At 36.3% G+C, this 25,452-nt stretch overlaps 1 protein-coding gene across 7 annotated transcripts; it reads left to right on the forward strand.

Moving 5' to 3' along the window:
- Nucleotides 1-55: 55 nt before the first annotated feature.
- Nucleotides 56-24,793, forward strand: TRAPPC13 (trafficking protein particle complex subunit 13). Of its 7 annotated transcripts, none has more exons than XM_082336380.1 (13): nt 56-257; nt 6,878-6,946; nt 7,801-7,900; nt 8,513-8,597; nt 9,333-9,460; nt 9,598-9,670; nt 12,768-12,812; nt 16,302-16,319; nt 18,523-18,656; nt 19,806-20,004; nt 23,206-23,306; nt 24,181-24,328; nt 24,420-24,793. In XM_082336380.1, exons 1-13 carry the CDS (start codon nt 212-214, stop codon nt 24,522-24,524), a joined length of 1,251 nt encoding a protein of 416 aa, XP_082192506.1. In that variant the 5' UTR covers nt 56-211; the 3' UTR covers nt 24,525-24,793. The 7 variants fall into 7 exon arrangements, with proteins under 7 accessions (XP_082192506.1, XP_082192505.1, XP_082192508.1 ...); XM_082336379.1 differs by having other exon boundaries at nt 24,178-24,328; nt 24,420-24,792; XM_082336385.1 differs by lacking the exon at nt 56-257 and adding an exon at nt 497-770 and having other exon boundaries at nt 24,178-24,328.
- Nucleotides 24,794-25,452: the final 659 nt, after the last annotated feature.

The following is a 25,452-nucleotide window of genomic DNA, read 5'->3' on the forward strand; positions in this document are numbered from 1 at the left end:
GGCCGCAGGGCCTTCTGGGGGCTGTAGTTTCTCCCGCCGCGCTGGCGCCGTGCCCTGGCGGTGGCGAGTTGCATGCTGGGACGGCTGGTTCCGCCTTGGGCCGTATTTACCGCGCCCGGGCCCTGCGCCCCGCTTCATCGCGGCCGAGCGTCCTCCGCCGCCGGTAGCGTTCTGGGCCGCCCGCCCGCCCGTAGGGGTGAAGGCTGGCACCATGGACGTTAACCAGCCCAAGCAGGAGCACTTGCTGGCTCTCAAAGGTACCGACAGCGCGGCCCGGCGGGCCCGCCGATGCCCCCCCGCCCTGCCAGGCCGCTCCTGCCGCGGCAGCAGCGCCTCCGCCGGCCCTGCCCTCGTCCCCCCTCCCGGCCCTGGCGCCGGCCCTGAGGGGCGAGGCGGGGCGCTGCGGCCCGGCCCGGCGCCGCGGTCAGGGAGGGCGCCGAGGCGGCGCCGGCTCCGGGTTGCGAACCGGTGGTGAAACAGCGTGTCCGTTCCGCAGGCGAGGCCCTTCCTTCCCTCCGCTTTAGAAGAAGGTCGAGCGGGGAGCGGCCCGGCAGGAGCGCCTGGCGCTGGGGCGCACGGCGGGGCTGCCGCGGGCGGAGGGAGCCGGGGGGCGAGCGGCTACGAGCGGGAGAGGGCCCTGCGCGCGGGCGCGGCTGTCGAGGCCGTTCCGCGTATTTGCGATTTGCACAGGGCTTTCAGCAGGGAGAAGAAAATCTTCTTTTAAAACGTTCTTCCCTGCTCCCTGCTGTCCCGTTTGTTTATTTGTTTGGGTTGGTTGGTTTTTTTTTTTTTTTTTCCTTTTTAATGGTTTTTGCTCCTTTAACCTCATGCTTAATGCACAGCTGCTGGGCTTATGTCCTTGAGTCAGGAATCACGAATAGTGAAAATAAAAAATACGTATTTCTGTCGCATACCTTGTAGAATTAATGCAGAAATCAAGAGAGCCCTATAAAGAACTTGATCATTTCTGCTGGCAGCTGGGTACCACTAAGTCAGCAATTGAAACGCTGAAAAGTCTGAATCCACTTTCACCTTATTTCAGTCAACAGACATAATATTTACTTTCTTTTTTTCTAACTATGCTTGTTTATAAAACAAATGCTGCTAGTAAGTAGGAGTAATAAATAGTTGGTTAAAATCTCAATTCTGCAAGCATTCTAAATCATTGAGGCTGCTCAGATGGATAACGTAGTGCAGGCATGAGGGTGATTTCAGAGCCCATCTTCTGCCCATTTACTAGTTTTACAACACTCCTGGAGACAGTTTTTAATGGTGTCTGCATGTCACAGTAAAATCTGTTAACGATAATTCAAAGATCGACAAGCCCTTTTTCATATATGTACACACACAAAATAAAGCTGAAAACCTGAGAACATGAAACATCATCAGCTGGCATTACAAGTACGTTTTAATAGTAATGAATTCAAAGTAAAAAGTTTTATGATGGATCATTTTGCTTTTGTATGAAACCAATATAATCCTTGGGCTTCTGTTGAATTAGGTGCAGTGTTCAGGCTGTAGATTTTGCAAAAGAAGTGAAAAAGGTATCAGGGTTTCTTTGCATTGTGACTATTTTAAACAAAATCTTGACAGTGTAATGATAAAGCAATCCTAGATGTCATTGATTTTCATATCATTTTATATTGCTGATCTCTGGCAGGGAACCTGAAGTGATTGCAAACTTGTTAGGGGGGAAAAAACAGGACAGCAAGAGAGTGCATGTTATGTTTCATAGTAGTGTTTGTAGTTCTTCCCCCCTGCATTTAATACAATCTTTGTATGAAAGAAAGCAACGATGTGTGAAAGTATAAAGTCTTTACGGACTTAATGAGTCTTTTAGTTATGCTAAAAGTCTAATAAATTAAGGAATTATCAGGTCCTTAAGCTAAGGACTAAAAGGATGGCTGTATCTATTGCTCAGAATCTCCGAGACTAAAACTAAATATGTAGTTCTGGTATGAAATGGCACCAGACAACTTTAATTTGCCTATTGCGTTTCGCTTTTAACCTGTGACTTTAAAAACTGCTATGTTGGTCAGTACGATTTCAGGAAGGGTTTTTGTAACACGTGTTTTCTAGTTGCTTTATATGGCCTAGCTTAAAATATTGAAGTGTAGGAGGAAAACACTTTAAAAAAAAATAGATTAGTCTGGTAAATTTGAGAAAATAGGCGGTAGTCATTGTATGTCTTTTAATACGTATCACAACAATATAGCAAGAATAATGACGGATGGCAAGTATGAGATGGTGACAGTAAAAGAATACTCTTGGGTGGCACAGTGTTGAGTAAACTGCGTGCATATGGATAATGTTCAGTGTACTGAAGTTATGCTCGTAATGATGGAATATAGTCCAGCCTGGATAAAGTAGAATGTTCTGATATGTATCTTGCTTATTTTCACTACATGTTGCTTTTTTGTAAAATATCCTAGCAATGTTTTTCTTAATATGGTAGTATCTTATTTTTTTATAATACTTCTGCTTTAGGTCCTGTTTCCCACTGATCTTTGCAGCACGGGGCAAGGAAATTCTTGTAAATAAGATGTTTCAGTCTAGATTTGAGAATCCTAATCAAGAGACTGTTCCTTTTCTTAAGAATAACTGGATTCCTACTGTACAAGCATGGAAGTGGTCTTGCATTATCGACCACATCAGAGAGACCTAATAAAACTGCAGAAATTTGCAGAAGCAGCAGTGAAGGAGTTTCCCATTCGTCAGTTACCAAGATTTACACCCTGGTTTCCAAATGACTTATGCAGACTTCCCCTCAAACCAAAAAACCGGCCACCTGTTATTTCTTGTGAGGAAGCAGAAGAATTGAAACAACTTTCTACACCTTCAGAATGTGTTACAGGATCTCCTGCTTATGACTGCACAAAAAATCTCCTTGAGTTTCAGTCTAACGTGAAACGTGGGCAGACCCTGATCCAAGCACAAACTGTTCACAGACCAAGTAACTTGGAGAATCAGGAAGAACCACCACCTAATGGAAAACAAAAATTGAAAAGGTCTTGGAGTGTCTCTCTCCCTAGCCCTAAGCTTAAAGAAAAGATTCTTCCTTTATCTCAAGAGCTGCAAAATAATTTGGAAAGACTAAAACTGCATGCATTTTATAGAGCAAAGTGGACAATTGAACAGTCTATTTGTAATAATCAGAATTTGGAGGACATCTGGATAAAATTGAATAAACTTATCAAGCAGAATGAATTGCCATCTTGCAATGCTACTATCCAAAGATCTGTGGGACAGATATGGATTTTCTGTGATATATTATACTGTGAATATGTTAGAAATATTCTTAGGGAAAAGCTAAGCCTTACTGAAAAAATGAATTTGCTTGTACATAAATTTGGAATTATATTTAGTTTATAATTGTAAGATAGAGTATCATAAGAAGATTGCTGTCTGAAGTACTAGAGTTTTTAAGCAGCTTGGGATAGACAAACTTTAAAACAACTGATGAATTAACGAGCAGGAAACTACTTAATGTTACTTTGCTACAGTTTTTTAACTGTAATAATATATTTATTTAACTTTGTTTTGCCAGGAGACTTATGAATAGTTCTGTTAAGATTAGTAAGTTTGTTTGGCTTAGGTACTGCATTTTGTAGCTTTTCTCTACTTTCGTGGCCTAAAGGAAAAAAATTAATATAAAAATTCCAGACTACTATGGCAAGCTGTGTCCGATAATAAAATTGATGCTTTCAGTCAAGCAAAGTACATCCGCACTGTGCTTCTTTGAAATTAGGAGAAGGAAAAATATTTGAGTTGTTACAATCACTATAAGGATCTGTAATTATTTTTGATACTGAGACTTTCAAGATCTGATTATGTCCTGAAAGTAGTGTGTGAGGTTTATTTTAATGAAGGCATAGCTCTCGTGTGAAATACCAACTTACTTTCTATTGCATGTATACGCTGTCTAAGTAACTTTATGCATATATTCCCAGAAATACTAATGAAAATTTCAGTGGAAGCTGTGTTCTGAAAAATAATGAACAACTTAGTATTTGCTGTTTTATGGCCTTGGTAATAAGATTTTTTTTTTTCCTGATGTTTTTGGTCTTTTCTCTCTAATAATATTGGGGAACAAGAAAGCACTAACTTCCAGCTACAGGTCGGGAAATTAAGAAATCAGACTTCTATCTGTAAACTTCTGTTTACTGTCTTTATGGAAGGTAAAGGTCTCTGAGGATTTTAATGTGTTTTATGGTGATAAAAGGCTGAGTTCAGCATGCCTTTTTGTCACCTGAAGAATAAAGTGTTTCAAGGTCATGCTGTCCCTGCTGAATTCAGTATTTGAAGGGTCAGTAGAGCAGTTAAACTCTGCAAGACTATGTATTTCTCTGAGGCACTCCTGCTAACTCCAGATAATTTTGCTTTAGGTGGAGGTTGAGGTCTGTGGCATCTGGAAAAGGAGGAAAGATAAGTGAATGGTGTTTGTAGATTGTTAGATTATCATTAACACTGGTCAAATAAAAGTGCACATAAGCATAACGGAGATCCCTCTCTATAAAAACTAAATAAAATCTCCTTGTACTTCTACTTACATTTTTCTTTTGATGACATACTTATGTTGGATTAATCATATTTTATTATAGGCATTGCATATCTTTTTGTAGTTTAAGGATATTGCTCAGTTTGGATCATTGACATGTATTTTTAAACTTTGAATGTTAAGGGGGTCTTATTGCCATTTGGGGTATTTGTGACATTTAATATTAGCACTTAGCAAAATTGATGTAAAATGCTGTCTAGAGTAACTGAGGGTCATTATTAGTTTTAAAGTTTATATAGCTAAGTTATTTCACTGAAATTATTTTTCTGAGCTTAACACTAATAGTAACAAAGTTTCTTTGTGGGTCAGCATTTTTAAAGATATAATGGAGTAGAATGCAGAGTGATTTGAGTTTTATTTAATGTTGTATTTTGTGTCTAGGATCTTAGAAGAAGAGATGAGAGGTCATCCTGCAAAGATACAACATTTTCTAATATTAATTTAGTACTCCTATTAAATATGATAATCTACATATCTTAATTTATTTGTGTTTTGACTTCATTCTGTGATCTATTTATTTATTGTCTCAAATGTGACTAAACTTGATCTGTGACTATTCCTTTAGAAACGGTCAGCAAGTACCAGTTTATCTGGGCTTACTGTAGATCTGAGTAAAATTGGGTAACTGCCAATAATACAGTCCTGCTACATTTATTTAATATACTGACAAAAGAGCTAAACAAACATCTTACTAAACAGAAGGAGGGATTGGTGTCACTGTTCAGGGGTACCTGTCAGCTTTCTGCTGCTTTGGGTTGGCTTGTATGCAAATAATGGTACATGCACTATGAGCACCTCAGCTGGATAACTGTCATGTAATAAAAAGTGAGCACGACATTTGGTTTCTCTACAGAATTACTACCATCCTGGGTAGCACCAATGTACAAGCTGAAATACGGACTTCCCTTTTGAACTGTTCCAGAAATGCTTAGTTCATATACCTGTGTAATTCAGTATTTATCTTTTTCATTTTCAGTGTTGAATCTGGTTCTTCATTTACTCTGTTTTGTGTATTTTGGGGCTTTTTATTTACCTCATGGTTCTAAGCCTTCAGAGGTCATGTTTTTTAACTTTTCACCGTAACAAAGAGAATATATTACCTTTTTTATGTGAAAACTGAGATTTGTTTGTGTTGATGCTAACTTGCATAGGTCTGCTGTATGGTAGTGTAAGTTCTTGTGAACCAATACAGCCCACTACACCCAAATTATATCGAAATATTTTACACAACTGGAAATAGTGAATGCTAACCAGACATATAAGATGTACAAAAGTACAATAAAGATAAAAGGCCAGTACATGTGTCAGTGCAAGGATGTTGATTAACTTGTTGCAGTCCAGAGAAATCCTTTTATTTTTTAGTTTTAGTTTACAGAAATTATATGGTTTTATGTTTAAGTTTCAAAGAAAAATAAATCAGTGTTTTTTACATATTCAGATCAACACCTAAGGTTACAAATGCTCAACTTTGTTTCGTGTGAATGCTTTCATGAGAAACTGTATGCAAGCTTAGGGCCATTGGTTTATATGAATAGGGAGGAATTCTTTTAAGAAGCAACATCTTAAATCTGTAACACAAATAAAAATCATGTAACTTTGAGTATTCTGAGTTAAAATAGCCTTTGAAAATACCACTTTCTTGAAGTAGAGGTTTTTTAATAGCAAGATCTCAGTGATTTTGATTTTGTCAGTATCGATAAAATAGTGTTTTTGTAAGTGTGTTCTTGGGGTTTTTGTGATGGTTTTGCTGGTCTGAGTTTGTGACTAAAAGAAAAAGTAGTTGTATAAATAATGTAGGCTTTTAGACTTGTAACTTGCATAGCTTTTGGAGATTAGAGTGTAAATGCAATTCCTTATAGCCTGGAGTTTGACTGAAAGTGTCCATACTAGTCATCATGTCCCATTCTAGAGCAACCGGGATCATAGAACAGGCTCTTAGCCTAGAAGAATCTACAAAAAAATGAAATTGGTCCACTTCTCCTGAAGTCCACGAAGCACTTAACGCTGTAACGGGTGTAAGACCTTTAGCACGTAAGGTTCGAAGCAATAGATGTTAGTGCACCAAGGGAATAAAGCAAGAGGGAGCAATGGCATCACCAGTTATGATGATCATAAATGGTGATCTCAGAGTAGAAGTGAATTTTTTATATTGAAAAAGGCCAGGTGATCCAAAAAGGTGTTACCCTTTTTCAGGCTAAGATTTCCTCATTGTGGGTTTTCTTGGTGGAAGGAGAGCAAGACAAAATTATACTTTTTAAAAAAAAAAAAATTAAAAATACTTGTTTCATTGATCTATGGTTTATTTTCTGATTTTTGCAGTGATGAGGCTAACAAAACCTACTTTATTCACTAATATTCCCGTGACTTGTGAAGAAAGAGATTTGCCAGGTATGTGTTTTCTGCTGACTATTATGTACGTATATCCAGGTTTAAGCAATGTGAGCATCTGAGACTTAGATGTCAGAGGAGTCTTATGACCTCCCACAGATGGTAATCTGAAGCAGCAATGTATTTTGTTTGGTAATGGCTATAGGAAAATACCAAGGTGCACTCTACAACTCTTGACCTACAGCTTTGAAAGCTTGTTGATGATATTGCAAACACATGACCTCAAAGTCTGAGCAATTAACACACAAGATGGGAGGCAGCTGTGACTTGTAAGTGTAGAAAATTTGGTGTTAGTGTCGTCTTTATCTGGAGAAAATGCCCTGGTAATTAGAACCAACACACGAATGTTCTATGGAAAATTATTTTGCAAGAATTGCTGCTTTTGAATTTTGTTATGTGTGGTATACAGGCATAAATTGGAAATCCCTGGGTTGTTCCCCAGTGATAGTTGCAGTCTAGAAGTCAAGTATAAGAAAGAGGCAAAGGAAAGATTCAAGAAAAGAGGACTGTGTGGAAATACAAAGCAAGCAGGGGAAGAAAGTAAGTGAGGTTGATTAGTTCTGTTATGTAATGTGTTTTACTTGGGCAAATTTTCCCTTAGTGTTAATTTGAGCAATGCCTTTGGGATTGCGCCTTTCAGTATGTGTACTGAATGATTTATTGGACACAGGTGCCTGGAAGTGAGTTATAATTTATAGGCAAGCCTACAGATATGTATTTCATCCCTAACAAGTTGGTTGTAAAATAAGTACGTCTAAAATAAATTACACACAAGTAAGTGATTAAGTGTCATAACTTAAATGTAGACAAAGCTTTAGACTTAGCAAATATTTAGCAATTTGATATTTCTACAGGTAATCTATTTAACCAGCTCATGAAAGATGATCCTTCTACTGTAAAGGGAGCAGAAACTTTGATGCTAGGAGAAATGCTGACTTTGCCTCAGAATTTTGGGTAAGAATGAATTATTGTAACTGCAACATGCAAGGTTTAGGATTCATTTAACAATGTGTTTATTACTTTTTTTTCTTTTTGAACATCATTGTTATGCAATGAGATGTTCAATCATTTAAAAATAATCTGTGGCTTGATTTATAATGTGATATAATATATAAATGTGTGCTGCCTGATGTTCCTTGTCTATAGCCTGACTCTGAATGTAATAAGGATTGAAAGTTCAAAGAAATTTGCAGCTGTAGGTGCATTTCTAATGTAATGCACTACTACAAACCACATCTTATACTAACAGAGTTTACTACAGTGATTTTTGTGGGTACTGTAAGCCATCTTCTTATTCCTCTGAGATTTTTGTCTAGAAAAAGATTCTGATTTGTTTGTTCTCTTTTGAAGTTGTTTGTCTCAGAAGGATGACATTTAGAAGTATGGGTGTGAAAATGTCAATGTACTTTTAGGATCTGATCTGGCAAACGTGTGTGTATATTTTAATTAGAACTTAAAGGGGTTTCAGTGAAATCTTCTGTATTTTTTTAAAATAACTGTTGCTAAATGTATTTTATTTTTATGTTTTTTTGTTTGGTTGTTTTTTTTTTGTTTTTTTAAACACAGAAATATATTTCTGGGAGAGACGTTTTCCAGTTACATTAGTGTACACAATGATAGTAATCAAGTTGTCAAGGACATACTGGTGAAGGTATGTGAAGATAAATCTACTTATTGGATTTATAAAAAAATAAAATGTTGAGTATGTTTTCTGACAATATCTTGTATGTTTAATGCTAATATGTAGACTTTAAAAAATATATGTCACTTTTTCCAATCCATAAAATATAGCTGGAAATTGGAAACAATAAGACTAAAAAATAGAAATGATGATGGAAATCTTTAAAGATTAAAATGAAAAACTAGGATTGTATGAAAAAGAATAGATATGTTATAAAGCTGCTCTGGAGAATTAGTGTAGAAAAACTTCCACAGCAAAAAAATTGGAGTTATATTTGCTTACTTGCACTTTCAATGAGGTCATCAAACCAAGTGTCTGTAAAGCATGCATTGACTTGTATTTTGCTTATATTTCAAATGAGTTCTTTTCCAGTGCATCGCTTTTTTGCATTTTCTGCTGAACAAATAATACACTGAGAACAGAAATTCCAGAAGTCATTGTGGAACTCAATGTAAAACATAAATAGAGATTTTATAAGCTGCATATTAAAGGATTGGACCATTTCCATATATATATTTTGGAACTTGTCTTTAGCTTTGACAAATATCTCATCATCTTAACATAACTTTGTTATATTATATGTATAAAGGTATGTAGGGTACAAAATGCTCAGTGAAACCTAGTACTTTATAACATAAGTTATTTTTCTTTTGATTGCTTTAAGCAGCTGCAGTTCTAACCAATGCTTTATTTTTCTGTCCCCAGGCTGATCTTCAGACAAGTTCTCAACGCTTGAACCTTTCAGCTTCTAGTGCTGCTGTGGCAGAACTTAAACCTGACTGTTGCATTGATGATGTGATCCACCATGAAGTAAAGGAGATAGGAACACACATGTAAGGTTTTAAATTTTTCTGTGATTACATGAGCTTAAATGAAACTGCAGCACATGCATGCTATTCTGTTTTTGCTTTGATATAGGCACAAAATTTGAAGTAATTAAAAATTATTTTTTAAAAATTGTTTCTTTCAGCTTAGTTTGTGCAGTAAGTTACACTACGCAGACAGGAGAGAAGATGTACTTCAGAAAGTTCTTCAAATTTCAGGTATTGCATGAAGTATTGTACTCTACTTTTAGTAAGTGGGTGTATCTGGAAAACCCATTTTAAAACATTTGATACTTCAAAAGCAGGTTTGCATACTAAAAATCTGTTTGACTTTTAAAAGTGAACCAATAAAAATGTTGCCTCAAACTTCACATGAAGTGATGGTTTCTAATTACTATGCAGTTAAACATTTCAGAAATAATAAATATTACATCTTATAATTTTTATTCATTTATTGAGAAAGAAAAATCTGCTCTTTAAAAAAACCTTTTTATAGCAGCCAGCTTTATGATTATTTTTCAGCAGAACAAGCATTGTTCATTCTGACTTTGACACATATAATCTTTGAGTTTAGATTGTAAAATTCTGATTTTTCTTTTAGCATGTGTAACCTTTTTTAAATTGGAACTTATTGGTTTGTTTTTTAAAGGAAACTAAGCAAAGAAGTCTAATGTGTTATATCTTGCCTAATATCCACAGAAGTAATTAATAGAGTTGAAACCTTTTGTTCCACCACACAAATTTCAAGACTTGAGATTAGAGTAACTGAGGAAAGCAGGAAATTACTGTTATCTGTGGACTGGTTCTGGCAGGAAAGGGTATTTTAGCTGTATATTTAATGGATGTTTATTTTTTAGAGAAATATGCAGAGACTTGGGTAACTGTGGGCTCTTTCCCATAGAATGGAGGATTAGGTGACATGCTTTGCTGAATGCATTTTTAGCTAACTTTCACAGAGAGTCTGGAAGTACAGGGGCATTATATAACTGAGACCTGTATCTTTTGCAAATGCAGGTGATTTCATTTTGTTCTTTTCTAGTATTCTATCTAGATACTTCAGAGAAAAGCTTTTCAGTCTTTAGAAGGCTGAATTGCCATGTGCTACAGGCAAAGAACACCTGAGTGCTGTTAGTACTTGTGGGCCTTGAAATGGCAGGTATTGATTGGTCAAAGGTGTTTCCATTCAATCCTAGGGAAAATCATTCCATATCAATTTTTGTGTTACCCTCTCCTCTGAACCCAGAAACTCTGCAGTGTTTCTTCATCTTTACTGAAGCTGACTTTCATCTTTGTGTGTTTTTTCTCGGTCTCCTTGCGAAACTTTTTCCCTTTCAATTTCTCCATTTGCCGTCCCCTCTAGGCTTTCTCTGATCACTAACGTACGCATCTACAGGCTTCCAGTTCTCATCTTCTCTCCCTTCCCTACCCTTGTTCTTGCCAGAACTTTGTTCAAGATGTCAATTTTTCTCCTTTAGATTTGATATGGAAACTTACTTGTGCACATTTTTCAGGGGTCTATATGCATATTGTAATCTCTGTTTTTTAACTGAATCCAACACAGGCAACTTTAATGTCAAAATAGCTAAGGCCAGCTGTCTGTCAAATTGGAAACTTTTCCTTCAAAGAATGAAGCATAAGAGCTTCTCAGAAAGTATATGTATATAACACCATTCTGTAAATACTTTCTGATTCATTATGAGAAAAAACACTTCACTGAGCAATTTTGCTTGTTATTTTTTAAATTTGACACAGAGACACCAGCTAGAAAATCTGAGAACAAACAAAAAAGAAATGTTACAGAAAACTAAACAATGTCTTTACAATGGGAATTGATGGCTGCTAGTGATTGAGGTGCCACCAGCTATTTTATAACGAAAAAAAAACATTTTCTCTTTGACAGATTCTCAACTTTTTCAGTTATGTTTTCTAGGATCTTTTAAGTTGAACTGGTGTTACAGTTGGTTTTAAACAGCTTCTTTTTCAACCATTATATGTAGTTTAGTACTGATCAATAGTGCCTTTTTGTTCCAAAGTTTTCTCTGAGTAATTAACACCATTATGTTCATATGGAGAAGGAATGATTCCTTCTAGGGTTTGGTGGTTGTTTGGTTTTGGGGATAGGGGATTGTGAACCTTGCAATAATAATTTGATTTTTTACTAGAATGTCACTTGAAATTTACTGGAATGAATGGAAAGACTTTATTTATCAGAAAGAGAAAACATCAGCATTTAGGGAAATTAATAAGAAGTTCACTGAAGTAAAATATTTGGTGGAAAAAAAAAAACACTCAACCGACAAACACCTGAAGTAAAATTTTGACTTTTTTGTTCTTAGTAGAGAGAGTGATAGTTATGATTACTTGAAAGATTTGAACATTATGCCTGTTAAAAGCAAAAATCTCTGTGAAGACTAATTTTTAATCTTGAATTCTTCAGGGCTAAAAAATTTGGAACTTTAGGGGTCTCTCAGGATGCAGTACAGTTATATGTAAACAAAAGAAAAGTTTTCCTCTGTAAAGGGAAAGAAATGTCTTCAGCAACATAATTTGAATTTGTTTCCTTACAAGTCTAATAGAAGATTACTTCTTTCAGTTACGTCAGTGTATATCCATTTTGTATTTTAATGTGTTAACTGTAGTGGCTTTATGCACAAAATTCAAGCACTTGAGAACCAACACTTTATTATCGCCTTTTATATCATCAAATTGTTTGCTCTTGCTGATTTAATCTCATGCAGTTAAAGTCATATATTGGCTTTTTTATTTCTTGTAACACTTGCATTTTCAAGAAGGAAGTGAAGCCTCGTAATGGTTTGTTGCTTAAGCCAATCACATGAATAGTTCACTATTTCATTTATTTTTAGAGAAGCCCTCAGAAACTTTTGTTTGCTGCAGAACACTGAAGGACTTGTAAATATTACATGGTTTTTGCTCGCTCTTGAAACAAATGCAGACCACTTCAGGATACAAGATGGATGTAATGTTATTTTAAAGACATAGATCTACCTAGTGCACTGGATTTGTCTGGCTTTGTAAGAGGCCAGCGCTTTGGTGGAGAAGTATTTGTTTTCAGTCTGAGAAAATTGCTTAGTAGCAAAGAAGTTAAGTGTGCAAATTAGAAGCAGCAAGCATATACTCTGAATTGTGAGGTTTTAGCTGAGTTGATTGTATCATATATTCCATTATGCACCTGTTCTGTGTAAGAGCAAAAAGAAAAATAAGTTATCAGTAAAGAACCTAGCACTTCTAAACAGTTTATGCTGAAGTCAGGTCTGAGAAACCAATTGTCAATCTGCCTTTTTTCCATTTCATTCAGGTTCTTAAACCACTAGATGTGAAAACCAAATTCTACAATGCTGAGGTAAGTGAGAACTGTGTGTATTTGGTTTTTTTTTTGGTGTGCTGGGTTTATTACTTCACATTAGGTGGTTAGATTAAATTCAAAGAGCTTCTTAGGGAGACATGTTTCTGAGAAAGATGACCAGTTCTAAAGGGAAAAAATTGGGTGGTGGGTTTATATAATTTAGTTTAAAAATAGATATACTTTTGATGAAGCGGGAAAGAGATGGTAACTAGGGCAGACATGTCAAGACCTTAATGCAATTGACTGACAATTTTGCATATTTTCCGCTTTTCCATGAACTCAAATGCTTTCAGTTATTGCTTGTATATTTTGGTGATAGAGTACTTACTGTCAGGGAGATTAATTGTTCACAAAGCAAATAATAATTTACCAGGTTGGGGAAAATTAAATTTAAATTATTGAACAGAGGAGTCATACTTACTTTGGGGAAATTTAAATTTAAATTTTTAGGTTTGTGGCAGTTATACATGTTGCTTCAAAACTAAATTGCCTTATATATGCCTTGTATATTTATTTGGACATACTTAGGCGTCTGTCTTTGCCTATTTATGGGAAGAATTTTACCTGAAGGTGACACAGATAGTGGAAACTCTTACAAATTACGTACAGCATTCTTTTTATTTGTAGACATGCCCTGTGGATATATGTACTATATAGGTCTGTTGTAGGTTATAAACTACCACAGTATCTCTTTACATAGGAAATTAGGACATTTGTTTCTATCACTTACCCGCTTTGTGGTAGCGAGCAAGTAGCTTAATTGTGTGAGCATTGTATACTGTATTGTTTGTACGAAGTTCAGACTGATACTTGCAAAGTACTTTGAGAGCTTCCGTTTTGAGTATTAAACTTTTTCCATAACCTCTGAAATATGGTCAGCTGTTACACTGCTAGTCATTTGGTTGAAAACCTTTGTTAGTATTCTTAAACAGTGTGTTTGAAATAGTTTAAGAGAGAGTGAAGTTGTAGGTCTTTTATGTTGCAGTGAATAGTAGATGGGAGAAAAAAGACCAAAGCGTCAGTGAGAGGAGAAGAAAATATATTGAATTTTGGCAATTTGAAAAATAGCTTGTGTTAAGCTAAGTAGAAAATATTTTGCTCTCCTGTTCATTCTTAACTAAGCAGATATGTGCTATGGGTTTGCATGTAGAAAAGCAGAGTATGTCCAAATCTATTATTCTAATTATTTATCTCATCATAGTCACACCTGGGGTTCATCGTGCAAGATTATGGCTTTAGAGGTGTGAAAGGTATATTTCTTTCCCTTCCTGATAGTATCAATAGAAAAAACAGAAGTGAGAAATAACAGATAAGAATTTCTGCTGTACAAATGAGGATTCCAGATGCAAAGATCTGTCTTGTTCAGAGCTGTGCAGGGAACTTTCCATAAAGATTTTTCTCTCTGCTGTGAATGAATAGCATGTAAATTATGTGACATTCAATATATAGCTTGTAATTTATTTAGAGGGAGGATAAATCAAGGCATAGGTCATAAGTGATTTACATATAGCATAGAGGAAAAGAGAAACATTTCCCTAAAAATACCTTGGTATGTGTATCTAGGCCACAGGCTTCAATCCTTAGATTGACCATGTCTGACATACCTGAGTAGGGCTGGAACATAAGCACATACCCCTGGTCGAGTGCTTTATAGAACTGGTACTGTCCGTAAGTGAGAATGCATGGAAATGTCTCCTGCTGTGATTTAAAAACAAAAGTAATCCTAAGAAACTACGTAATTCCTCTGGGAACAAAATAAAGCTCCATTTTGTGTGTGGATTATATTATTGTTTCAGGTAGAAAATATGTGGTGGGGAAAGAGGGACAGATACCTTAAATTAAATGTTGCTGTCTCTCCATACTTCACCTGTAAATCTCGTTTTGTGCTGAAACACTTAACACATGGAAATAAAAACATCTTTAAGGTAAATTCTGGGCAAACTTTTGACATAGATCAAAAGTATTATTTTCTTACAAAATTGTTTTACTGACTCGTCTTGATAAGGGGCTTGAGAATAAACTCCATTCCTCAATTAGCCAGCAATTCCTCATGATAAAGATCTATGAGAAGCTTTGGTGTCTGAGCTGGTATTTGTGGTTTTTTTGGTTTTGGTTCCCCCCTCCCCCGTAAAGGTTTTAAAAGGCTGCTTTGATGCCTTTTGTTTTTCCTGTTCAGGAATTTATGCAACTCCTGTTACCTTAGTATCCATATGATTGAGAAAAAAAAAAAAAATTAAGATTTTGGATTATATTAACTGAGCAATTTTCATTTGCCTGGTGAACTGATATAATACCATTCATATTTCATTTCTGAAAGTATATAAAGTGCTGCTATGTGTTGTGACCACACAAGTCAAAATTAAAAAAAAACCTAGAAATAAGTATTTGGTTAGATGTTGTATGTGATACTACATTGCTGTCGAAGCACCAAGACCTTCGTCCTGAATATTAAGAAAGACTGTTATTCTTGCGAGCAGGGGAGAAAAAAAAAATTGGTACGTGTCACTTAGTTATTAGTTAACTAAAGGTCTTTAAAGGTTGACTAACCAGTTAAACTGTTACCGTTAATATTGCAGATGTGATGGTATCTATTAATAAAGTCTGTCACTAAAATGATTTTCTGCTAGAAATTATAATCCATAACTTCATTTTTCCTAAGACAAGGAATGATGCTGAAACTTAATTTTCTTGCTTGTTGCTTGTATTGCAGTAGCATCCAAATCAAGTTGATCACTGAAATTTGTGCATAGAACGCATGCCCTGTTGCCTTAACCTGCTGCAATCCCGAGATTGAATTACCTGCCCCAGTCTATAGAAAGTCTCTCACTGACATTGGTGTGCCTTGGAAAAGGCTCTGTAAAAGGTTCTGTTCCTGCAAGCATGCATAGGGAGACAAATATGCAGACACTTAAGAAAATAAAGTTTGCAATTAAAGTTGTGTTTTTGGAATGATGGATATTCAAAAAAGAGTTTTCCTGATTATGTTATGCCCAATTTTGTTATAAGCTGCACTATTGTAGCTTTGGTAGAACACATTACCACATTATTTTTATTTTGAGACCTTATGTATGTGGATACTTCAAATTATCTGTAAAACGACAAGGACTGTTTTTCCATTTCGTATACAACCCATTGCATGGATTTAAATTCAGGACAAACTTTAAACTTGCTCAAAAACTAACTTTTTTTTGGGTCAGTTTGTTCTACCATATCTTACCTGTAACTTGTGTGCCTTAGGCTCTACTTTGGATTAGTTCTGAGGCAAAGCTAGTAAACCATGTAACCATACTAGCTATAACTTATTAGAAATGTAGTTGTCATCTTTGTTTGCATCCATTTTTATTTACGTTTCTGTCTTACTAATGCTATCTTGTTTAGATGGTGCAAAAAAATGCAGAAATGCATTTTGTTTGAAAGTTAGCCTCCTTTTTCTTTAACATTTAACCCTAATTTCTCTAATGTGTTCTTTTTTTATTTTCCCATTAGAGTGACCTCAGTTCTGTGGTAATTTTTATTTATTTTTTTATAAATATGTATGCTTTTTTAATTGCCTATCTGTCTCTGTGCTTGTTGACATTCTTTTAAAAACATAATGGAAAAGCAATGTTTGTTCTGCATATCATGAACTGATGTTTTCTCATCTTTATATGTGCAGCTAATCATTTAAATGGTTAGCTCTTTCTTTAATACCCATTGTTGAAACTAAAAGTTGATTATTACACTCTTGCTTGTGGGGGGGTCCTCCTACAAAATACCTCACCAAAATTTCGCTAGATACATTATTTGAAAATGGGAGTAAATCCCTGCTGAAATGTTCCTGCTTGACCCATAGCAATGTAGGTTTTACTACAGCACTGCTTGTGTAAGCTGTGGCAGAACTTTTCATGTCTGGTTGGTGGAGACAGTGGGTTTGAGGAGAGAGCAGCAGTTGGATGTTGTTCCTTCCTTTCGCTAGCTGGAACTGCACTTTCCAACTTCTAACTGCATGTAACAGTTGATGAATTAGTATGATACTTCTGCAGTCCGATTTCACTTTAAGGTGTGCCTTGTATTAAAATAAACTGGATTCTTCTGAAGTACTTAAGGATATTTTTTTTAAACCATGTAATATTAAACCAACTTAGGAATAACACAACTAACTTGCTTTTTCATTATGCTGCTTGTTTTTTCTTTTCCCTTTCAAATTAGCTTTTTCTAAATTTCTGCCTATGGTTGCTGCATTGAAAACAACTAAAATTTGGGTAAATGGACACTTTGAGCAATGGATTTATGGGATATAAAGAGTATCAATTTCAGTGGCAGTCAGGTGGTAGCAGTAATGATTATTGAGAGCCATGTTTTAGTTTGAGTTACTTCCAGCTCCTTCTGCAAGTGTGAGGTCTGTCTGTAATCCACAGAGCTTCCACAGTTTTCATTACTATATGTATACTATCATCTGCTTTGTGTTTAACATGTTTATAGGGCACAATACATGGTTCCAGTACCATTCTGTATTTTTCCTTCTAACACAAAGCCTTTTGAGACTAAAAATATTTTTACTATTTTGTCCCACTTTTATTTTGTAATTTACAAGTGGGACTTTTACACTGATTAAAAAGAAACTGTAAGCTTCCTTCTACCTTCCCCATAAAAATACTTTTTTAAAGATTTATCATAACAAAATACCTAAACTGCTTTGTACCAAATTTATAGAATAGAATATTTCAGTTGGAAGGGACCTACAACAATCGTCTCGTCCAACTGCCTGAATCAATAACTCACTTGTAGATGCAGATTTGGTACCCATCTTTTTTTTTTTTTTTTTTTTTTTAATTGGCACTTCTTTGGTTTTGTTTTTCACTTCTGCAGGGGCTCATATCTCCAGCAGACTGAGCCTTCCGTAATTATTCTATCCTGAGATTTCAGAGCTGCAAAGTGACATCACTGGTCTGCAATTTGACAGAAGCAGTGAGGCAAAACCACCTTGAGTTCCGTGGTTTTTTTCAGCTTCTGAAGTTTAACAGTCTGTAGCTCTCATTCCTGTACTAGAATTGGTCCTTATACACCATCTCCAGGCATTAGCTTCATTTAACAGATACATGTTGTATGTTTTGAAGGTAGAGCACCAGTTAAATTGTTGGATGCATATAATATTGGTAACCATTGGCATGATGCAGCTGAGTGAGAGAGGAGGCTGGTTTTTGCTTTTTAGCCAGTACATCAATGTTTCATAACCATAATGAAATCTCAGAGCATGTACCTGAACTATTTTACTTCAGTTAAAGAAAAACACACACACACTTATTTTAATTTTTTTATACAGCTTGATGCACTAGTAATCTGGCATGGCATGGCGTTGTGCACTGCAATTCCTTACCATTTATTCTATTTTTTCTTTTTTAATAATACAGATTAAAACTTGAGTTGCTATTGAGTTGACGAAAGTCTTGGGAAGTGGTGATCTGATGCATTACAAATAAGCAATAGCTAGATCATAGCAAAATTATCCCACATCCATTGTTTGGCAAGATACCTGTTGACTAACACTTTTGCTCCTATTGTTACTGGGATTAAGGTTTTTTCTTGCATTAATTAATTTGATTTGCAGGCATGAACTAAACACATGTGACTTTATTTTTTTTTTTAACAATAGGACTGTACTCTTTTTAATAACACTAATCGCATTTTCATGAACTTGCACTTCTGTTTTTTTTTTTTTTTTTTTCAGACAGATGAAGTGTTTCTGGAAGCTCAGATTCAGAATATCACTACCTCTCCAATGTTTATGGAGAAGGTTTCTTTGGAGCCATCTATGATGTACAATGTTGCAGAACTGAATACAGTTGACACAGAAGGGGAAAGGTATGTTCAGATTCAGGATATTTGACTTTGGAACTCTTTGTATTATGATTTCATGAGATATAGGCATTACAGTTCATGAGTTGTCTGTAATGGAAGGATTGTACTTCTTTGCTTGATTAAAAAGTTCAAATTCCTGTCGTGTATTCAGCTGGAAAAGCTGTTACAGTTTTCTTTTTATAGAAACTATTCTTAAAACTTTGTAATTCTACCTAGTAGAGAAATCCCCAGCTTAATCCTCAAATAATTGGTAACATGAAAACATACTACTTCTTCAGTATCTCCTGTGTAAAATTCAGCCCACATCTGGCTCTGATGTGGCCTGTGTGTACATATTTAGCCTTACAGGGCCCATCTGACTTGTCCTTCCTGCTTCCTTCTGGTAGACTGGTAACTGTTTTAGTTGTTCTAATCAAGATCTAGCAAGGCAGCAGTCAAGGTGAATCGGTGGAATGCCCTTATAGGATCTTAGAATATAAAAATTTGTTATGCTGAAATAAATTAAATGTCATTTAGTGTCAATTAGTAAAACACCAAATACCAGAAGAATTTTCTACTGTGTTCAGTAAACTTGTGGATACAAAAGCCTGCGATATCTGCATAGAAGTTAACTTTGGATGTTTGTGGTTTGCAGTTGCTTGGGTTTTTGGAGGACGTGATGCTTTGGTGCTTCTGCAGTGGGGGCTGAAGTGAAAATTCTTGCCTGTTGAAGGGTTCACCTGCAGTGCAGTGGAGCATTGGTCTTACAACGTGTTTGCATCTGCTGTAATGGTTCTTGTCCTGAATGGGAATCTTAGGCTCATGACACTGAGGTTTACTGGGAGGGAACCAAACAGCAGAAGTAAAATTACCAGCATTGTTCAAATGCGAAGACGCCAGATAATAATAACTTATAATGTAGCAAAGCAGATTTCCACCTCGGTTCTCTCTGGTTCAGATTAATAATTTTTTTCCCCGTGGTCCTTGATGTTACATAAATTCTAGAATTGTTTTCTGTTGTGAAAACAACAGAAAAAAATTCTATGTGTTTTGCCATTAATAAAATACACACATACAGAGTAAGACTGGTGAGGGATGGGAAGAAAGGTTGGGTTTTTAAGTCTTTCTGAAAATAACTGTTTAAATTAAGACCCAATGTTTTTTTTCTTTTAGTGAGTCTACTTTTGGCTCGAGAACTTATTTACAACCTATGGATACACGTCAATACTTATACTGCCTAAAACCAAAGCAAGAATTTGCAGAGAAAGCTGGAGTAATAAAAGGGGTAACAGTGATTGGTAAACTGGACATTGTATGGAAAACTAATCTGGGTGAACGAGGAAGGCTGCAAACTAGCCAGCTTCAAAGAATGGTAAGTTTGACTTGAGCATCAATTTAACTTAGCATCTATTTTTAAGGCAACTAGTGAACAATTTAATAATGACTTGAAGGAAAAGTTCAAGATGCTTGCTTTCTGGACATCATTCTGAAATCACATGTTTCTATATGTATTTGAGAAAGTTATTTAATACATTTGGTCAGTGAAGTGTGGAAAAAACACTATTCCAAGGGACTGTAGCTGAACAAAAGCATTCTTGTTCCTTTTGGTCATGTGAAAGGCAATATTTTTTTTTCTTGAGGATTTGTTTTCTGGCACATAGCGTGCCTCTTTATTTTTTCACAGCATTGAACAACATAACTTAATGGATTGTGCACTTGAACTGCCAGAATCCAGTGACCTATGTAGCAAAATACATTGGTTAGAATAAAATTAACTTCTTGGATGCCATTTGGCAACAAACTGAAAAGTACTGACAAAGGAATGCCTTTAGGTATGCTAACTGTTGACACAGAAGTTTGCTCCCTAATTCACGCCGACATTTTAGCTTTGGGTAACAACTTTTATGTATAGGATAATATCGTTCATGTCCACAGTTTTGATTGAATCTATTCTGTTCTGGTTGGTTTAGAAATTGTTCATGAATTTTAAGTTGTAATTACTGCTTGCTTAAGTCAGCTGCACAACCTGTCTACTCTAATGGGTAAACCTGACTTGCATCTTTTGAATTGAGGATGGTGTAATATGGGAGTGAAGTAAAAAAGCTTTGACAACTAAATCTTAGTCGAGTTTAGAAAGCTTGTAATTGGGTTTCTGCCTCTGTCTCTCCCCCCACCCCCTGCCCCCATCTTCTAGTAAATCGAGCAATTCTGTAGGGAAATCACATTGACTTGGAACTAGGCAAGCAAACTTGCATCTGGGAAATTCACAGCTAAGTCACTAAAGCTTCTCTTTGTTTTTAATTGAGGTGTTAAGTACCTGTATAACCCCATCTAAGTAGAAACTGCCCTTTTTTTCTAAACTTAGTTACTCCTGTTACTTTGAAAGGTGTTGTTTGTTTTTTAACTAATGAACTGTCTCATTTTCAACTGACCTTTCCTATCATTTCTCTTTAAAGACAGATTTTTTCCCTCTCTAGATCAGTATTCTCTCTCTCTGCATCCCTTCTTGTTGAACCTTTGAGAATTGCACTTGAAACACAGTGGTGATTAACACACCTCCACACTCCAGGATTAGTTTTAGTCATCCATCATTGTTTTGTGCTAGTGATTAACAGAAACATGAGCTATTTTGCGTACTTTGGGCTACATCTGTCTTTAGAAAAGCAGCAAACAGGTTTGTTTTGTTTTGTTGGGGTTTTTTTCCCCCCCTTTGAGATGCTGTGCAACTCCCTCTTGTCTTCTCATCTTTTAAGTGCTATCAGATTATTTCTAGGCTCCTTTCACCTTCCATAATTTTCCTGCTGATCCATTTGCTAGCCCTATAATCACTGTTTCCTGCACAGGCCCAGAATTTTACCTGTACTGTGCCCTTCTGTCATTGTTTTGGTTCAGATCAGGAATGCATTTTTGAAACAAGTATCCTGGATCACCCCCACATACCATAATTTGGGTGGGGTTTTTTTGTTTTGTTTTGTGTGGGGTTTTTTTTGTGGGTTTGTTTGTTTTTGTTTTTGTTTTTTTTTTTTTTTTTTTTTGGTGGAGTGGTCTTGGAAGTCACAACTACATTCTGTTTGGGTGACATTAAACCAGACAGATGCACATCCACAGTATGCCAAGGGTGCTCCACCTGCTCACGGGCATTCAATCCAGGACTAGACTAGAACCAGTCCACAGTTAAAGAGCATTATTATTGAGTAGCACAAGCAAGGAATTGTCTAGTTGATTCCATACTCTGAGCAATTATCTCATTTTTTTGGATGAAAACTATGTTCCTCCTTTTGGTGTTACTGTAAGGCCTTTACCTCTAGCCATCAGTTCTTGCAGGTGTTTCATTGCTGAGGCCAACAGCTATGTACTGGTTTAGGCCTCCTCGTCTGCTCTGATCCTGTCTTGATTTGGTCAATTGCTGCTAAGTTTATTCTATAAAATACTGCCTTTATTGTTGTTTTTTTTCCTTAATGTATCTCTCTTAAAAGAAGAGTCTAATGTTATGGCAAACTACCCATTGTTTAGGGAACTGTGTATCATTTTTCCAGTAGATTCCTTCCTGTCACCTAATACAGCTGAAAATGTGTGCCTTTTCCCAGTGCTGGGTAATTACTTCTCTCTTGAAAGGTTCCAAACTTACATTGCTCGACTAGTCTGAAGTCTCCGTCAGTTTGATGTCCCTTTGCTCACTCTAATGTCCAATTTAATATGCTTTCTAATATGTCATCTGTCTTCAGTCTGTAATGAACTGTATGTGACTAAAACCTCTTCCCAGCCTGTCAGTCACTGGCTTTCTGGGCCTCTTCTGGAGTACCTTTTAAGCAAGCTGTAAACATAACTTTTACTACAGCATCCTTCTATCAGCAGGATTGGAACATGTGTCACAACTAAGCCTTATCAGGCAGGACAAATTTTTCCCTTGTTCTTCCCTTATGATCTATAATTCATGGGGATTGAAAATCTAAAGCTTTTTATCTGCAGGTTACCATCTTGAATCAGCCCTGGTTGGTAGTAACTAGGACATTTGTCATAGGTTTGTTAGTAGACTGTGAAATGTGTTTGGTTCTTGACAGAATTAGACAGTTGACAAGTGTTCATATCATGTGCCTTTCTAACTGATGGCAATTAATTATTTTGGCAGAGGCTTGGAGGACTGAAATGGCAAGGAGAATGAACAATCTTTTTATTTCTTAGGATGTGGAATAGCGGTGGGTTTATGCAGGAAAAATATACTTATGTTGTCCATAGTGCATCTGTTATCTGCCTAACAGAGGAGTCTTAGAATAAAGCTGATCTCCTCAGGAACTATATATGGGTATTCAAACTTTTAAGGATGTGAACCATCTGGAAAACTTAGTAATAAAGATCATCCTTGTCTAATGAATTGCTAAACCTATCAAGAAGGTGGTCATGGGTAGTGGATGGAGCACTGCTGTGATCTGGGTACAAACCAAAAGCATGAAGAGTCAATCTTTATTTAAATTCCCCTTATTTCACGCTTGTTGCAGTAAATGAAAACTTGAGTAGTAAGAACTTCAGCTTTACTATCCAGCATCTGCAAATATACATTCTTGTACCTTCTCAGGCTCCTGGTTATGGCGATGTTAGGCTTTCTTTGGAGACAATACCAGACACCGTAAATTTGGAAGAACCTTTTGACATTACGTGTAAAATAACAAATTGCAGGTAACGATGTCATGTGATTCTTGCGCTTTTTCCTGTGAGTGGGTAAGTTGTGGTTGTCTTTGTTTCATTTTTCAATACTTTCTCCTGAAACAACTCAAACCTGGTCTTTACTAGGTGTTGTAGCAACATGAAACTACTTGAAACACATGTTTTTGGATTACAATGATTGCAAAAAACCCCAAAGAAACAAACAAAAAAAAAGTCCATCATGATCTGTTAATACTGTTTGAACTAGGAGATTGCCAAAAATCTGCAGTGGAATTACGTGGAACTGGCTGCAATATCATCTAAGATTGCATCCCATACTTAAATCACTTATATTTTTTTTAACTGAACTAATGAATAAATGAACTAATGAGTAAATGATGCCGTTTGTATCCAGTCTGATTTTACTGCCAGTTCTGCACCACTGCTAGAATGCCTGCTAAACATTGTCACCGTAGTCTTTTGTACATCTTTATCCATGTTTTGACTTGATTTGTGTTTACACTAGGATCTATGGTAGCCCTTTATAAAAGGATTGCAAGAGTGACATTTAACTGAAGTAATTCTAAATAGAAGTTGAAGCCAGGGACTAAAGCATGTATCTGGTCTGCAGATACTTCTCATGAAAATCTTGTATTCCATCCAAAATGTGAGCAGTATTATGCTATCCCGTATTGCTAAACCCATGACAGGACACTTGTGTCTGACCAAGCTATATGCAACTGAATTACCATGCATCACAGCAAATCTTGCTTGCCATCTTAAAATTATTTATGAACACTTGATTAATAGTAACCTGAATAATAATCAAGCTTTTACATGTCTGCAGTCCTTGAATGCTTAAAAAAAGCCCACGGGTTTATTTTTGTTTTTCAATTTCCTCCAGCAGTGAAAGGACTATGGACCTGGTTTTAGAAATGTGCAACACTAATTCCATCCACTGGTGTGGAGTTTCAGGAAGGCAACTTGGAAAGCTGCACCCAAGTTCCTCCCTCCATCTTGCACTTACACTGCTGTCTTCCGTGCAGGGATTGCAAGTAAGTCTCTGTAGCAGTTTTGTTGTAAAATAGCTGTTTTATAAGCTTAGTACTTCTTTCTAATAACAACTCAAATATTTTCCCTTCCTAGAGTGTCTCTGGCTTAAGACTTACAGACACATTTTTGAAGAGAACCTATGAGTATGATGATATTGCACAAGTCTGTGTAGTTTCTTCAGAAGTCAAAGCAAGCTGAAGAAAAAATTCTGTATTTCTGCTGGGCTTTTTTTTTGGACCAACTTCTTGATGTTTTCGCAGCCGAATCACATTAAAATGTGTGCAAACAAACCCAAATCCCTATATATCTATAAATGTAACTATGCTTATTTAATTTCCCTGAGCATTTTTTGAATGTTGTAAAATCTTTTAAAAACTTGCATATGCATTCTATCTACTGAAAATAAAGCATTTGAAAAAAGTGTAGCTCTAGCATATTATATTCCATTAACATCACCTTGGGGCAGGGGGGCGAGATTGATATGAAATAGTAGCACTTTGTACTTATTTTTGATATTTTAATTATTTTTAAATATTGAAACAGTTTTTAAATTGTGGTTCTGACAAAACTGCTTCAGTTTGAAGGAACTGGCCTTTTACAAACAAGTTCCTGGAATCCAAACCCCAAGAAGAAATACTCCGGGGTGCCTGGCGGGGCGGTGTATTTGTGTGGCACATGCATAGCTGTAACAGCTAGAGCCTGATAACGGCACGAGATGAGAGTGCAGCCAGCCAGCACTGTTGAAGCACTAGTAGCTAGAAAGTAGAGTATCAGCCAAAGAATGTGCTGGTTGTGGCTTTCAGCTGGAAAGGAATAACACAGCAAATCCGTCCCAATTAGCTGCAGTCTTGTGCAGAGCTGTGCATCCCTGCAATACAGGGCATGCTGTGAACAGGCATGTTACTTCCCAATTAGTAGGGAACTGAAAACTAAAATACCAGAACTCAGGCACTTTTTTCTTGTTAAACTGACGTGGTGCAAATTATTCTTCCCATCCTATTCTTCCCATTTAAGTAGATTTTTAGGACAATGAGGAGAAAAACCCTGCATGGTTGCCCTAGATCAAGTTCTCCAAAGCATAGGCAGGAAGGAATTCAGGACTTGGTTAAGCACTGAAATGTACTTT

This window comes from Platalea leucorodia, assembly GCF_965183815.1.
Source record: "Platalea leucorodia genome assembly, chromosome: Z".
In the NCBI taxonomy this organism is placed as follows: domain Eukaryota; kingdom Metazoa; phylum Chordata; class Aves; order Pelecaniformes; family Threskiornithidae; genus Platalea; species Platalea leucorodia.

Excerpts from the sequence above, each read along its gene's own strand:
- TRAPPC13 (XM_082336379.1), top strand. The coding sequence starts at position 212 with ATGGACGTTAACCAGCCCAAGCAGGAGCACTTGCTGGCTCTCAAAG. Across the intron at positions 9,671-12,767 it reads GAAAGTTCTTCAAATTTCAG|GTTCTTAAACCACTAGATGT; the intron begins GTATTGCATGAA and ends CATTTCATTCAG. Across the intron at positions 18,657-19,805 it reads GTTGACACAGAAGGGGAAAG|TGAGTCTACTTTTGGCTCGA; the intron begins GTATGTTCAGAT and ends TTTTTCTTTTAG.